General features: G+C 34.5%; 1 protein-coding gene across 8 annotated transcripts in view; it reads right to left on the bottom strand.

Moving 5' to 3' along the window:
* Window positions 1–13,223, bottom strand: part of LOC149808515 (mitogen-activated protein kinase kinase kinase kinase 5-like) — a 213,566-nt gene that overhangs the window by 91,140 nt on the left and 109,203 nt on the right. For all 8 annotated transcript variants that reach the window (XM_089978310.1, XM_089978325.1, XM_089978335.1 and 5 more), the window contains 4 exons: window positions 13,049–13,154; window positions 9,769–9,931; window positions 7,600–7,700; window positions 1,556–1,638 (listed from right to left, as the gene is read on the bottom strand). In XM_089978310.1, the coding sequence (XP_089834436.1) occupies window positions 1,556–1,638; window positions 7,600–7,700; window positions 9,769–9,931; window positions 13,049–13,154 (453 nt within the window). The remainder of the gene's footprint in view (window positions 1–1,555; window positions 1,639–7,599; window positions 7,701–9,768; window positions 9,932–13,048; window positions 13,155–13,223) is intronic.

Below are 13,223 nucleotides of genomic sequence, written 5' to 3'. Positions count from 1 at the left end.
TGACACTCTACAAGCTGAAAAGAATTTCCTGGAATCCAAGAGACTGTTTCTTCATTTTAACTGCAACCATCTTTGACAATTTTCTGCGATAAAAGAGTTTCAGATTGGATGCTGAGCTTGGTATAGTGGAGTTAGACTAACCATTTTCAGATTGGATGCTGAGGCTGGTATAGTGGAGTATGGCTGACCATTTTCAGTAAGGACCAACCATACATCATTAGGAATCTTGTGGTGAAACCCCATGTCAATATGACGATCTAGTCATTCAGAGTAGTCATAAAAAGACTTCAAGTAAAAAACCCATGTCAACAGGGCTTTCCATTTAGGAGGAGTAGCTATGACAAGATGGTGGCCATGATGGATGTCAGACAATTTTCACTTAGTAACTAGACATCATTTATCTTTTAATGAAAACTCCATGTCAATATGACCATCCATTTGGGGGAGTAGCAGTAACAAGATTTTGATGATGGCTGACATGGTGGTCATATTGGATGTCAGACAATGTCAATATGACCATCCATTTGAGGGAGTAGCAGTAACAAGATTTTGATGATGGCTGACATGGTGGCCATATTGGATGTCAGACAATGTCAATATGACCATCCATTTGGGGGAGTAGCAGTAACAAGATTTTGATGATGGCTGATATGGTGGCCATATTGGATGTCAGACAATGTCAATATGACCATCCATTTGGGGGAGTAGTAGTAACAAAATTTTGATGATGGCTGACATGGTGGCCATATTGGATATTAGATTGGCAGCATTTTCATTTAGGACCAACTTAGCATTATAGAAAGTCTGGTGAAAATGGAATGTTGATATGACTTTTTATTAAAGAGACTTATCAATAACAAGATTTTCAAGATGGATGCCATGTTGATCAAACTGGATATCAGATCGGCACCATTTTCAATTAGAACCAACATCATAAGAAGTCTTTAAGTGGAAACTCCTTAATGATGTGACCATCAATTCAGGAGTAGTGATAACAAAATTTTCAAGATGGTCATAGTGGTAGCCATATTGGAATGTCCTTGTGGTACCATTTTCATTTTGGACCAACCAGACACTGATATGAATGTACGTGTCAAGTTTCATGACCAGTTTAGAAAAAGTAACAATCAAAGAAAACATTTGCTAGTAGATGGACAGATGATGGATGACAGACAACAGGCAATTTACGAAGCTCTTCTGGTCTATAACAAGTAGAACTAAAAACGAATAATTAAAATATTTGTTTATATTAATGCAGGTGCTTAGATTTATGTAATAAATATTCTTATTGTATACAACATTGACTCTAACAAAGAATGTACTTAGACTTGAGCAAGTACTGAAGAACAATAATCTGGCTTTTTATTCTTCTCCTCCCTTGTATATTTTAATGCATCAATGTTAAAACATCTTGAAAGAAAACTGATCTGTGAAAAACTTTTTGAAAAGAAGCCTACATATGTTTTAGGCCTTCAGAAACTTGGCATTATTTTTACATAAAACTCAATCCATTAATTGCATTCTACTGTAGAATATATAAGAGAAATGTATTTACCATCTTGGTTTTCTATGTCCAGAAACCAATTTGATCCTGAATTAAGGTTTATCACATCAAACTTCAAGTGGCTGCTATCAGCTCTGCAAGAAATAATATCCAAGTATAGAAGTTGGGTTGGATATCCAATTTTCAAAACAAAAAGGAAGAATAACTGGCCCAATTGGGCCTGATAATGCTCGCCTTTTACATCACAGCTGGCCATTTCACTAAGTAGGCCGATGTATTGTTGCTCATCCAAAGTAAATTATCGCTACAAACTGTACCTTATTTTGATTTTATCTATCTGACCATATCATGATAAAAATTGTTTCTATATATAGAAGCATTAATAATACATATTGTCTCTTGTTCATAATCAAAGTCATCCATGATCCTGATAATAATAAACCAGATAGAGTTGTAACAAGTGCAGTCAATCTGATGCAAGATCACTTATCTGCTGCTCCCTTTTACATTCAAATTTCCAAAGATCTTAAACATACATGCCCATATTCCAATTTTTATCAAAACTGGATCAGAAATATGGCTTCCAAAGTGGTAATCAGCTCAGTCAGTCACGTGCAAGATCACTTCACAAATATGTATGGATTTTTCTCATTAATGAAACAGTCTCAGATCTTGATGATACAAGCATAAATTCCAAACCAATCAAAATCAGATCAGAAATATGTATCAGCCAATCAGATACAAGATCACCATATTCAAATTTGTGGATCTTGTTTTTAATCGAACTTTTCCCAGATCTGTATAAAAACAAATTCATAGCTTGATCAAAACTGGATGTGAAAGATAGAGTTTGGAGTGGTAAAAAGGTCAGCCAATCAGGTGCAACTTCACCCTATTAATATGAATGGATTTCACACATTATCAGCTCCTAGATTTTGATAAAATAAAACAGATTTCAATTTTGATTGAAATCAGTCAGAAATTTGGCCTTGTGAGTATTAAGAGGCAATTGTTGGTGACAGACAACACACAATTCATGATGGATGATACACAACACAACAGACACAGGGCCTAACCATAGACTCATTTGGACTTAAGACTAGGTGAGCTAAACAGCAAAACAAGAAGTTTTGGCAACTGTCCCCTGCCATCTCCCACTAAGAGGATGGGGGATTCAGAATTGGGTGTAGTACAGAGTCAATTCTTGCCAGTAATTTAGTAAAACAAGATCAAAATTGTTCTTGAAATTGATAACATCAAAGATCTTGCTGAATTTGAAGTTTCATAACTGATGGTAATAATGCTAGCTTTTACAAGTCATTAAAACATTCCAAGTTAGTCACGGGTATGAACACTGGATAATATGATCCAAATACGCTTATCATCAAACTTTTTTGAGATCTTGTCAAGATAAATCTTTACAGGAAATTTGGTTGATATCAAACAAAAGATGTGGATGCAAGAATGTTTGAAATTAATTGGGATGTGTGGTTATTCCAAGTTGGACCAGGCCATAACTCTATCAAATGCATTCAAAATCTGGTCATCATCAAAGCCATCAGCTACCTTTGCTGAAGAGAATTCCCAAAGCAAATTTAGTTGAAATCATGTGAAAAAGTGTGACAGCTACAGTGTTCAGAAGCCACTGACAACAGGTTTATTCACATCCATGTGGAATGCATATTCTAAGACTTTGATGGGCCACGACTCTGTAAAGTAAGGTACCTGGTCATCTTTTAACTTGTGTACAATCTATTTGGGCTGAAGCTTTACTGCAAATATGACTGGAATCAAATTAAAAGTGAATGCTGGAGTGTTCACTAGTCCAATGAACACTCATTCAAAGCTGACCAAGGGCAATTACCCTGTAAGAATTTGTAAAAAAATACTCAGCATGGACCTCATTTGATATCTTGCTGAGATAAAGCCTCACATCCAATTTGGTTAATGTTAAAAAAAAATGTAAATGCTGGTTGATATCTTGCTAAGATAAAGCCGCACATCCAATTTGGTTAATGTTAAAAACAAAATGTAAATGCTGGTTGATATCTTGCCAAGATAAAGCCTCACATCCAATTTGGTTAATGTTAAAAACAAAATGTAAATGCTGGTTGATATCTTGCCGAGATAAAGTCTCACATCCAATTTGGTTAATGTTAAAAACAAAATGTAAATGCTGGTTGATATCTTGCCGAGATAAAGCCTCACATACAATTTGGTTAATGTTAAAAACAAAATGTGAATGCTGGAGTGTTTGAGTAAGGCACATTCTAAGGTGATCAAGGACTGTAACTCTGATCATCAAACTCATCAGGGTTCTTGTTAAGCTGACATGTCAGTGAATTTGATTGAAACTAAACAAGCCATTGCAGTGCCAAGTTGATTTCTCTCTCTCTCTCTCTCTCTCTCTCTCTCTCTCTCTCTCTCTATATATATATATATATATAATATGTTCTTTAACTTGACCACAGGTTCAATTAGGTCTAGTTTTAGAACTCCCTCAAAAAAGTGTGGGTATGTTGATGGTCAGATCTCCTGCAGAACCAATAAGAAGTTTTTCTGTCAAAACTAGATTTTCAAAAATCACTATAAGGACCAACAAAACATTATAAGAAGTCTTACTAGGATTTCTGTGGGACAACATTGTATCATAAGAACTAGACATTATAAGAAGTCTTACTAGGATTTCTGTTGGGCAACATTGTATCATAAGAACTAGACATTATAAGAAGTCTTACTAGGATTTCTGTGGGACAACATTATATCATAAGAACTAGACATTATAAGAAGTCTTACTAGGATTTCTGTGGGACAACATTGTATCATAAGAACTAGACATTATAAGAAGTCTTACTAGGATTTCTGTGGGACAACATTATATCATAAGAACTACACATTATAAGAAGTCTTACTAGGATTTCTGTTGGGCAACATTGTATCATAAGAACTATACATTATAAGAAGTCTTACTAGGATTTCTGTGGGACAACATTATATCATAAGAACTAGACATTATAAGAAGTCTTACTAGGATTTCTGTGGGACAACATTGTATCATAAGAACTAGACATAATAAGAAGTCTTACTAGGATTTCTGTGGGACAACATTGTATCATAAGAACTAGACATTATAAGAAGTCTTACTAGGATTTCTGTTGGGCAACATTGTATCATAAGAAGTAGATATTATAAGAAGTCTTACTAGGATTTATGTGGGACAACATTGTATCATAAGAACTAGACATTATAAGAAGTCTTACTAGGATTTCTGTTGGGCAACATTGTATCATAAGAACTAGACATTATAAGAAGTCTTACTAGGATTTCTGTGGGACAACATTATATCATAAGAACTACACATTATAAGAAGTCTTACTAGGATTTCTGTTGGGCAACATTGTATCATAAGAACTATACATTATAAGAAGTCTTACTAGGATTTCTGTGGGACAACATTATATCATAAGAACTAGACATTATAAGAAGTCTTACTAGGATTTCTGTGGGACAACATTGTATCATAAGAACTAGACATAATAAGAAGTCTTACTAGGATTTCTGTGGGACAACATTGTATCATAAGAACTAGACATTATAAGAAGTCTTACTAGGATTTCTGTTGGGCAACATTGTATCATAAGAAGTAGATATTATAAGAAGTCTTACTAGGATTTATGTGGGACAACATTGTATCATAAGAACTAGACATAATAAGAAGTCTTACTAGGATTTCTGTGGGACAACATTGTATCATAAGAACTAGACATAATAAGAAGTCTTACTAGGATTTCTGCTGAGCAACATTATATCATAAGAACTAGACATTATAAGAAGTCTTACTAGGATTTCTTTGGGACAACATTGTATCATAAGAACTAGACATTATAAGAAGTCTTACTAGGATTTCTGTGGGACAACATTATATCATCAAAAGCCTTTTGGAGAAAACAATGTCAATGCAACTGTCGGTTTTAACAATGATATGATTTTCATTATGACAATCAAGCCATGAAACTGGACATCTGATTAGAACTATTTTCAATTAGGACCAGCTAAACTTTAAAAGGAGTCTTATTTAATGTCTGCATGGTAGTATTTTAATTCAGGATCAATTTTTTTAAAAGTTATTAGAAGTCTTTCTGTGAAAACCTCATGTTATTACATTCATCCATTATGAAAAGCTAGTGATAAGTCAAACTGGATGTCAGGTTGGCAGCATTTTCATTTAGGACCAACTAGATATCATAAGTCTTTCAGTGAAAACCCAGTGTCAAAATAATCATCTGTTCTGAAGGCATAGAGTTAACAAGATGTTTTGAATGGTTACCATATTGGCCATATCAGACAATGAGTGGCACCATTTTCATTTCGGACCAACTAGAGATCATAAAAAGTCTTCTAGTGAAGCCAATAAGACCATTCTTTCAGAAGAAGTAGCAATAACAAGACTTTTTCAGTGGTCATTAAGGCATCCATACTTGATGTTGGATTGGCACAATTTCTATTTACAACTAGATAACATTAGAAGTCTTTCAGTGAAGACCCCATTTTATGGAGGGGTAGTGATAATCACATTTTCAGGATAGCTGCCATGTTTGCCACTGTGATCAACATCATATGGTTTTATAATGAACTAGACATCATGTGAAGTCTTTTAGTGAAAAACCATGTTGAATATGCAGACCCATTCAGGAGTGGTGATTTTTCAAGAAGACTGCCATGGCAGCCACACTGGATGTCAGAATGGCACCATGTTCATTTTGGATAACTTGACATCGTAGAAAGTCTTTTGCTAAAAATGTCAAGTCAATAACATCAATTAAGTAGTGATATTTTCATGATGTCCATAATGGAAACCATACTGGGTGTCACTTTGGCAGCATTTTCAATCATGAGAAACAATACATCATCATAAGAAGTCTTTTAGTGAAAATTCCATGTGAATATTACCATCCATTAGGACCAGTAGCGATAACAAGATTTTCATGATGTTCAAGCAGCAGATTTTCATTTGGGACCTAAACTAAACCTTTGTTGTACAACATTAATCCTTTATGGCCCTTTGCTACATATCAGCAAAATTATCTGCCTCAGATGTGGGAGGTTGCAGGTTCGAACCCCAACGGAGTCAAACCAAAGACTTATAAAATTGGTATCAGCAGCTGCCTCACTTGGCAGTCATCATTAAAAGGTTATTTTTAAGACTGGTCGGCCTGGTGTCAGGATAATGTGACTGAGTGGGACACGATGTAGTATGTAAATTTGTTTTTATAATATCATGTCCCAAGTTCTATATGTCATAAAATACTTATTTTTGAAAATAATTAAGGATGTCCCAAGACTTACCATCATTATGGTAGTGACAACAAACTTATGCTAATGGACAGACAATGGACAAGAGGCCAACACACAAGCTACTGGTCAGCAGAGCTACAAGCTTACCTAAAACTGAATATTACTTGCTTTTGCTAATGCTTCAAAATTGTGAAAATAATTAGAAGCTTAAAAGTCAAGAGCTCTCATTAGACTCTTAATAAAAAAAACCCACTCAAAACAAATTTAAATAAACGTACAATCATTACATAATATGTGGAACTCAATCATTCTAAATAGATGTAATTCTGGTAAGAAGTAATACTGTACAATATGATACCTGATTGAATTTCATTAATTACTTTCTAATTAGGAAAAGGAATCCATCTAAGGCAGGTGGAAGTAACTATACACAATGACCCAGCAAAATTGCAGTGTTTTTTTAGTTTGCAACAATCCCACTGCAATGGAATTTCATCTGTTATACAACTTATTAATGCTGGTTTATTCTGCAATTAAATTAAGATTTAAAGTCATTCTGTTTTCTTAAATATCTGACAGATTTTTCAAGTAGGTCTGAAAATCTTAAGCCTAAGCAAGACAGACCAAAAGGGAAGATAGGTATAACATCCTCCACAAGTTGTTTCCCTTTTTTCCCTACCTTAGGATATCTTCAAAGATATTTTGCTGAGACTAATGACAAGTACCCATTCTCTTTCCATAAGGTAAGTGGGCATGTTGACTCTATTAATAGTAACCTATCTTACTCATAGTACCCTTACCCTTTTCGGACTCCCAGGCAAATCAAAGGATACTCTAGTTCTGGAGAAATGAACATCTCGAACACTTTTTGGTCTAGGGGTAATGAATCACACTCAAAAGTCTGCAGGAAAAGAAATGAGTTTAAATCACAACTGAGGATTTTATAAAACTGAGAAAATAAGAAATAGTCAACCACATTACTCTGGTCCATATAAACATTTGTACATTTCCTAGCTTCAATATACAGAATTCAAATACAATATTTAAGTGCTTTTCTGCTAAATTATTCCATCTACATTGTGGAAATGAATACAAAATTTAAAAGTAATTTTCTTTTAAACAATGGTCAGCACAATTAATTTGAAAAAAGTGTAACATCTATCTGGAGGTATTACTTGGAAATCATTTGTACTTCACACAGCATTTTCTCGAAGCTGTGCCCTTGAACCTTTTAGCAAGGTAAAATGATGAAAAAAGCAACCTCAGACATTGGCAGTGTATCATAATTAGCAACAAAGCCTCATCTGCATGCTTCTGCTGTGTCAAATTAAACAAGCCCTCTCTGTCATCCTGCTGCTCGATTATACAACTCTTGCAATGCTGAGATCAAAATTATGTGTGTTTTTACAGGGAATGATAGGTTGACCAATCAAACACAAAGAATGCATCAGAAAATATTGCTAATGATCAAAAAAATAAAAAGGTTGGCTTAAAATGACCAATATGAAAAATAAAATTCAGTTCTTTTCAAATGTAAATTAATGTGAAAGAAACAACCAATGATGGAGTTATGTGAAGATAATATACTGTTCAATTCTGATCTGTAGACATTTATATCCTGGATAAAAACTTGAAAATTACACTAGAATTTAAGATCAGAAAGAAATACTAGTACTAAAATTAATGCAGTATTGTAAAAGAATGTAATACAAATATTGTGGTGATGCAAGATGCAAATAACAAGTTCACAAAAAATAATATAATAACAGAAAGGACCGCCTGAAAGTGAGAATGGTTCCATACATTTCACCCAGGGCTCCCTCTGCTTGAATAGCTGGAGAAAACACTCAGCACAACAGTAACTGAGCATGAACTAAAATGTGAGTGTGATTTCAATTTTTAACATAGCTTTAACAATTTTCCAGTCATATCGCTACGATGTCTGCAGTGTGGCAGTTTAAACTGATGTCGAGCACTAAGGCATCATGCCGCAGACATGTAGCATGATGTCCCACCCAGTCACATTATCCTGACACCAGGCAGAACCGTCCTATCACTAACCTCTTAATGCTGAGTGCCTAGCAAGGCAGCAGTTCGTACCATTTTTAGAAGTCTTGATATGACTCGGCCAGGGTTAGAACCCATGACCTCCTGCATCTGGGGCAGATGCTCTAACCACTAGGCCACTGGTGAACTAAGATGAATAAATGAGAAAATGCCTGCCTGCAATATCTTGTGAATATTGCTGTAACTTTATAACTGAATGCATGTAATATCATGCAATATTGTTTTGAACATTTTTCAAGACGGATTTTTTTGTATCTATTGTCATTTACAACTTGAGTGATCATATAGCAAGCAATATATACACTTTTACATTCCAGCTTAGAAAACCAAACATAATTTTATTTGTTACAAAAGCAAGTAAACTAGATGCAACAAAGCCAACAGTTCCCAGTGTAGAAGAACTGCAAGTTTGAGCCAACTTCTATTTTAAAATTAGATGCATGCAATAAGGGTATAACAAAGCCAACAGTCCCCAGTGTAGAAGAACTGCAAGTTTGAGCCAACTTCTATTTTAAAATTAGATGCATGCAATAAGGGTATAACAAAGCCAACAGTCCCCAGTGTAGAAGAACTGCAAGTTTGAGCCAACTTCTATTTTAAAATTAGATGCATGCAATAAGGGTATAACAAAGCCAACAGTCCCCAGTGTAGAAGAACTGTAGGTTTGAGACAACTTCTATTTTAAAATTAGATGCATGCAATAAGGGTCTAACAAAGCCATTTGGAAGAAGTTTAGAAACTTTACATTATATGAAACTGTGAATAAAATATCAAATGGTTTTGAACTTAATGAATCTTTAAAACTCTGCTTCTAATCTGAATCAATCTTAAGTTATGCAGATTGCACAGATCTTCTAGGCATTTACTACAATGCTCATGTACAAAGAGATGATAACTGTTACCTTGAGCTGCATAAATTTGTTGAGAGGTTCATACCACTGCATCAATATGATACCCATTGGTAGAGCCCCACACAGATACCTATAACCATTGTAGGGGTTGCGCCCAACACAGCACCTTGTACAGCCCCTGGTATCGGGCACTTTTGTGGTGGAAGTAAATTTTCTGGAAAAAAAGAAGACAAAAAGATGAATAAACAATACATTTCATCTGTTGGAACATTATATGATGTCCACTCAGGGTCTATTTTGTCTACAGCTGACCTCAACTATTAAGCAAGTATATATGGTACAATGTAGCTTGACACAGAGGATACTGAAATGTACTGTATTTTACACTTATCACTAGACAATGAGGTTACTCCAATGAACTGCATTTCACACTTATCACTTGACAATGAGGTTACTCCAATGAACTGTATTTTACACTTATCACTTGACAATGAGGTTACTCCAATGTATTTTACACTTATCACTTGACAATGAGGTTACTCCAATGAACTGTATGTTACACTTATCACCAGGCACTGAAGTTACTCCAATGAACTGTATTTTACAGTTATCACTTGACAATGAGGTTACTCCAATGAACTATATTTTACACTAATCACTTGACAATGAGGTTACTCCAATGAACTGTATTTTACACTAATCACTTGACAATGAGGTTACTCCAATGAACTGTATTTTACACTAATCACTTGACAATGAGGTTACTCCAATGAACTATATTTTACACTAATCACTTGACAATGAGGTTACTCCAATGAACTATATTTTACACTAATCACTTGACAATGAGGTTACTCCAGTGAACTATATTTTACACTTATCACTAGACAATGAGGTTACTCCAATTAACTATATTTTACACTTATCACTAGACAATGAGGTTACTCCAATGAACTATATTTTACACTTATCACTAGACAATGAGGTTACTCCAATGAACTATATTTTACACTTATCACTTGACAATGAGGTTACTCCAATGAACTATATTTTACACTTATCACTTGACAATGAGGTTACTCCAATGAACTATATTTTACACTAATCACTTGACAATGAGGTTACTCCAGTGAACTATATTTTACACTAATCACTTGACAATGAGGTTACTCCAGTGAACTATATTTTACACTTATCACTAGACAATGAGGTTACTCCAATTAACTATATTTTACACTTATCACTAGACAATGAGGTTACTCCAATGAACTATATTTTACACTTATCACTAGACAATGAGGTTACTCCAGTGAACTATATTTTACACTTATCACTAGACAATGAGGTTACTCCAATTAACTATATTTTACACTTATCACTAGACAATGAGGTTACTCCAATGAACTATATTTTACACTTATCACTTGACAATGAGGTTACTCCAATGAACTATATTTTACACTTATCACTTGACAATGAGGTTACTCCAATGAACTATATTTTACACTTATCACTAGACAATGAGGTTACTCCAATGAACTATATTTTACACTTATCACTAGACAATGAGGTTACTCCAATGAACTGTATTTTACACTAATCACTTAACAGTGAGGATATATCAATGCAATGTATCTTATACTAATCAATTAGTTCTAAAATCAATATTTTACCAACATGAAGAAAGATGAACTCAATCACTTAAACTTTCTTCAACATATTTTGATCCTATCTTTAGGTATCAAGCAGTTTCATTTCAGGATTTATGAGTATTCTCTCCTGTCCCCAATGGACACTGATGGAAGAGAGCCATAACAGGATTTATGAGTATTCTCTCCCGTCCCCAATGGACACTGATGGAAGAGAGCCATAACAGGATTTATGAGTATTCTCTCTCCTCCCCAATGGACATTGATGGAAGAGAGCCATAACAGGATTTATGAGTATTCTCTCCTGTCCCCAATGGACATTGATGAAAGAGAGCCATAACAGGATTTATGAGTATTCTCTCCCCTCCCCAATGGACATTGATGGAAGAGAGCCATAACAGGATTTATGAGTATTCTCTCCTGTCCCCAATGGACATTGATGAAAGAAAGCCATAACAGGATTTATGAGTATTCTCTCCCCTCCCCAATGGACAATAATGGAAGAGAGCCATAACAGGATTTACGAGTATTCTACCCCCTCCGCAATGGACATTGATGGAAGAGAGCCATAACATATTTGAATATAAAATATTTATTTGATCTAACCATGTGGGGGGAGGGGGAGGGAAGAGGATAGGAAGAAATGAATACGATTGTCTCAGACAATTTTACTTTATCTGTTTTTGTATTTTTAAAGCATGATTTTGCTAGGAATTGATATACAGATGTACTGCAGTTCATTTTCTTTATCATAAATTGCAACATCCTTCCAATGTAAGTAAAGTCTGGAAGGAAGGAATAATTTGTTAAAACAAAATATTGTTTGAAATATTCAAGATGTTAGGTTTAAACAAAGTTCAAATATTCAGGTTAGAATTAAGAAGTGCCACCTCTTAATTCAGTCACTGAAGTTGTTCATAATTCCATTTTTTTTAGGAGTACTCAAAAAGCAGTGATGTGATACATTCAACAAATTCCATTAGTAACTATTTTAACAACAACAACATTCACATGTGGCACACAAATTGATTCAAGAGGTTATGAAAAGGGACTAGCCCACTTTTTAAAAAATGTGGATCTAAGAAGAAAAATCAATCATTAGATAAGGAGAAGACTATGGTGAATACTGATGATCAGCTGGAAGGCTCTGAAGCATGAAACAATCCAACAGCATGGTGTTAACTTCCTATGTTTACAACAATGATGTCATCAAATCAGATCACCCAACATTATAGTCATATTAGCCCATGTACCAAGTCTGATTAAATCAATTACGAAATTCACTATCTCAAGTTCAGACAATTATATCTTAGATCATCTTTGTAGTCTGAAATAAAGACTTCTTATCTTATCTTATTAGCATGCATGGATATTGCTCATAACAAAACACATTTTACATTTTGTTGATAGCCTATTTACCAAGCTTGATAAAATTATGATCAGAAAAAGATTTGCTAAGTGCTGACAAGCCCAGCCACTCAGATGCTAGAGCAATGAATAATATCCATATATCACACTACATTAATCTGCTCTGAAGGTGTTGTCAAAGCTTTTAAAAGTGTAATGTATGCATTTATAGGGAGCATTTCTTGAAAATGACAAAATATATGAACAGCTAATTTATAAAAGCTGATAATGTATTCTTTGTTAATTAAGTGCAACTGAGAAAGCCATCATCTTACCTTGGAACTAGCTTCTCTGGAATTTTGTTCATTGGCAATGAGAAACGATTTGATTGTTTACTGTGCAGCATTGCCAGATCATGCCTATACAGTTGAGGAGTTTTCCCTGAAAAAAAAAAACAACAACATAAAATGTGGTTAAAGTTTGCCTCTATGAAGTGTTATGACTCTATGG

The sequence above is a fragment of the Sinohyriopsis cumingii genome, chromosome 1 (genome assembly GCF_028554795.1).
Source record: "Sinohyriopsis cumingii isolate HCF-2022 chromosome 1, ASM2855479v2, whole genome shotgun sequence".
Classification (NCBI taxonomy): domain Eukaryota; kingdom Metazoa; phylum Mollusca; class Bivalvia; order Unionida; family Unionidae; genus Sinohyriopsis; species Sinohyriopsis cumingii.
Note: the sequence above shows the minus strand (reverse complement) of the source record. Positions and strands in the feature narration are given on the sequence as shown.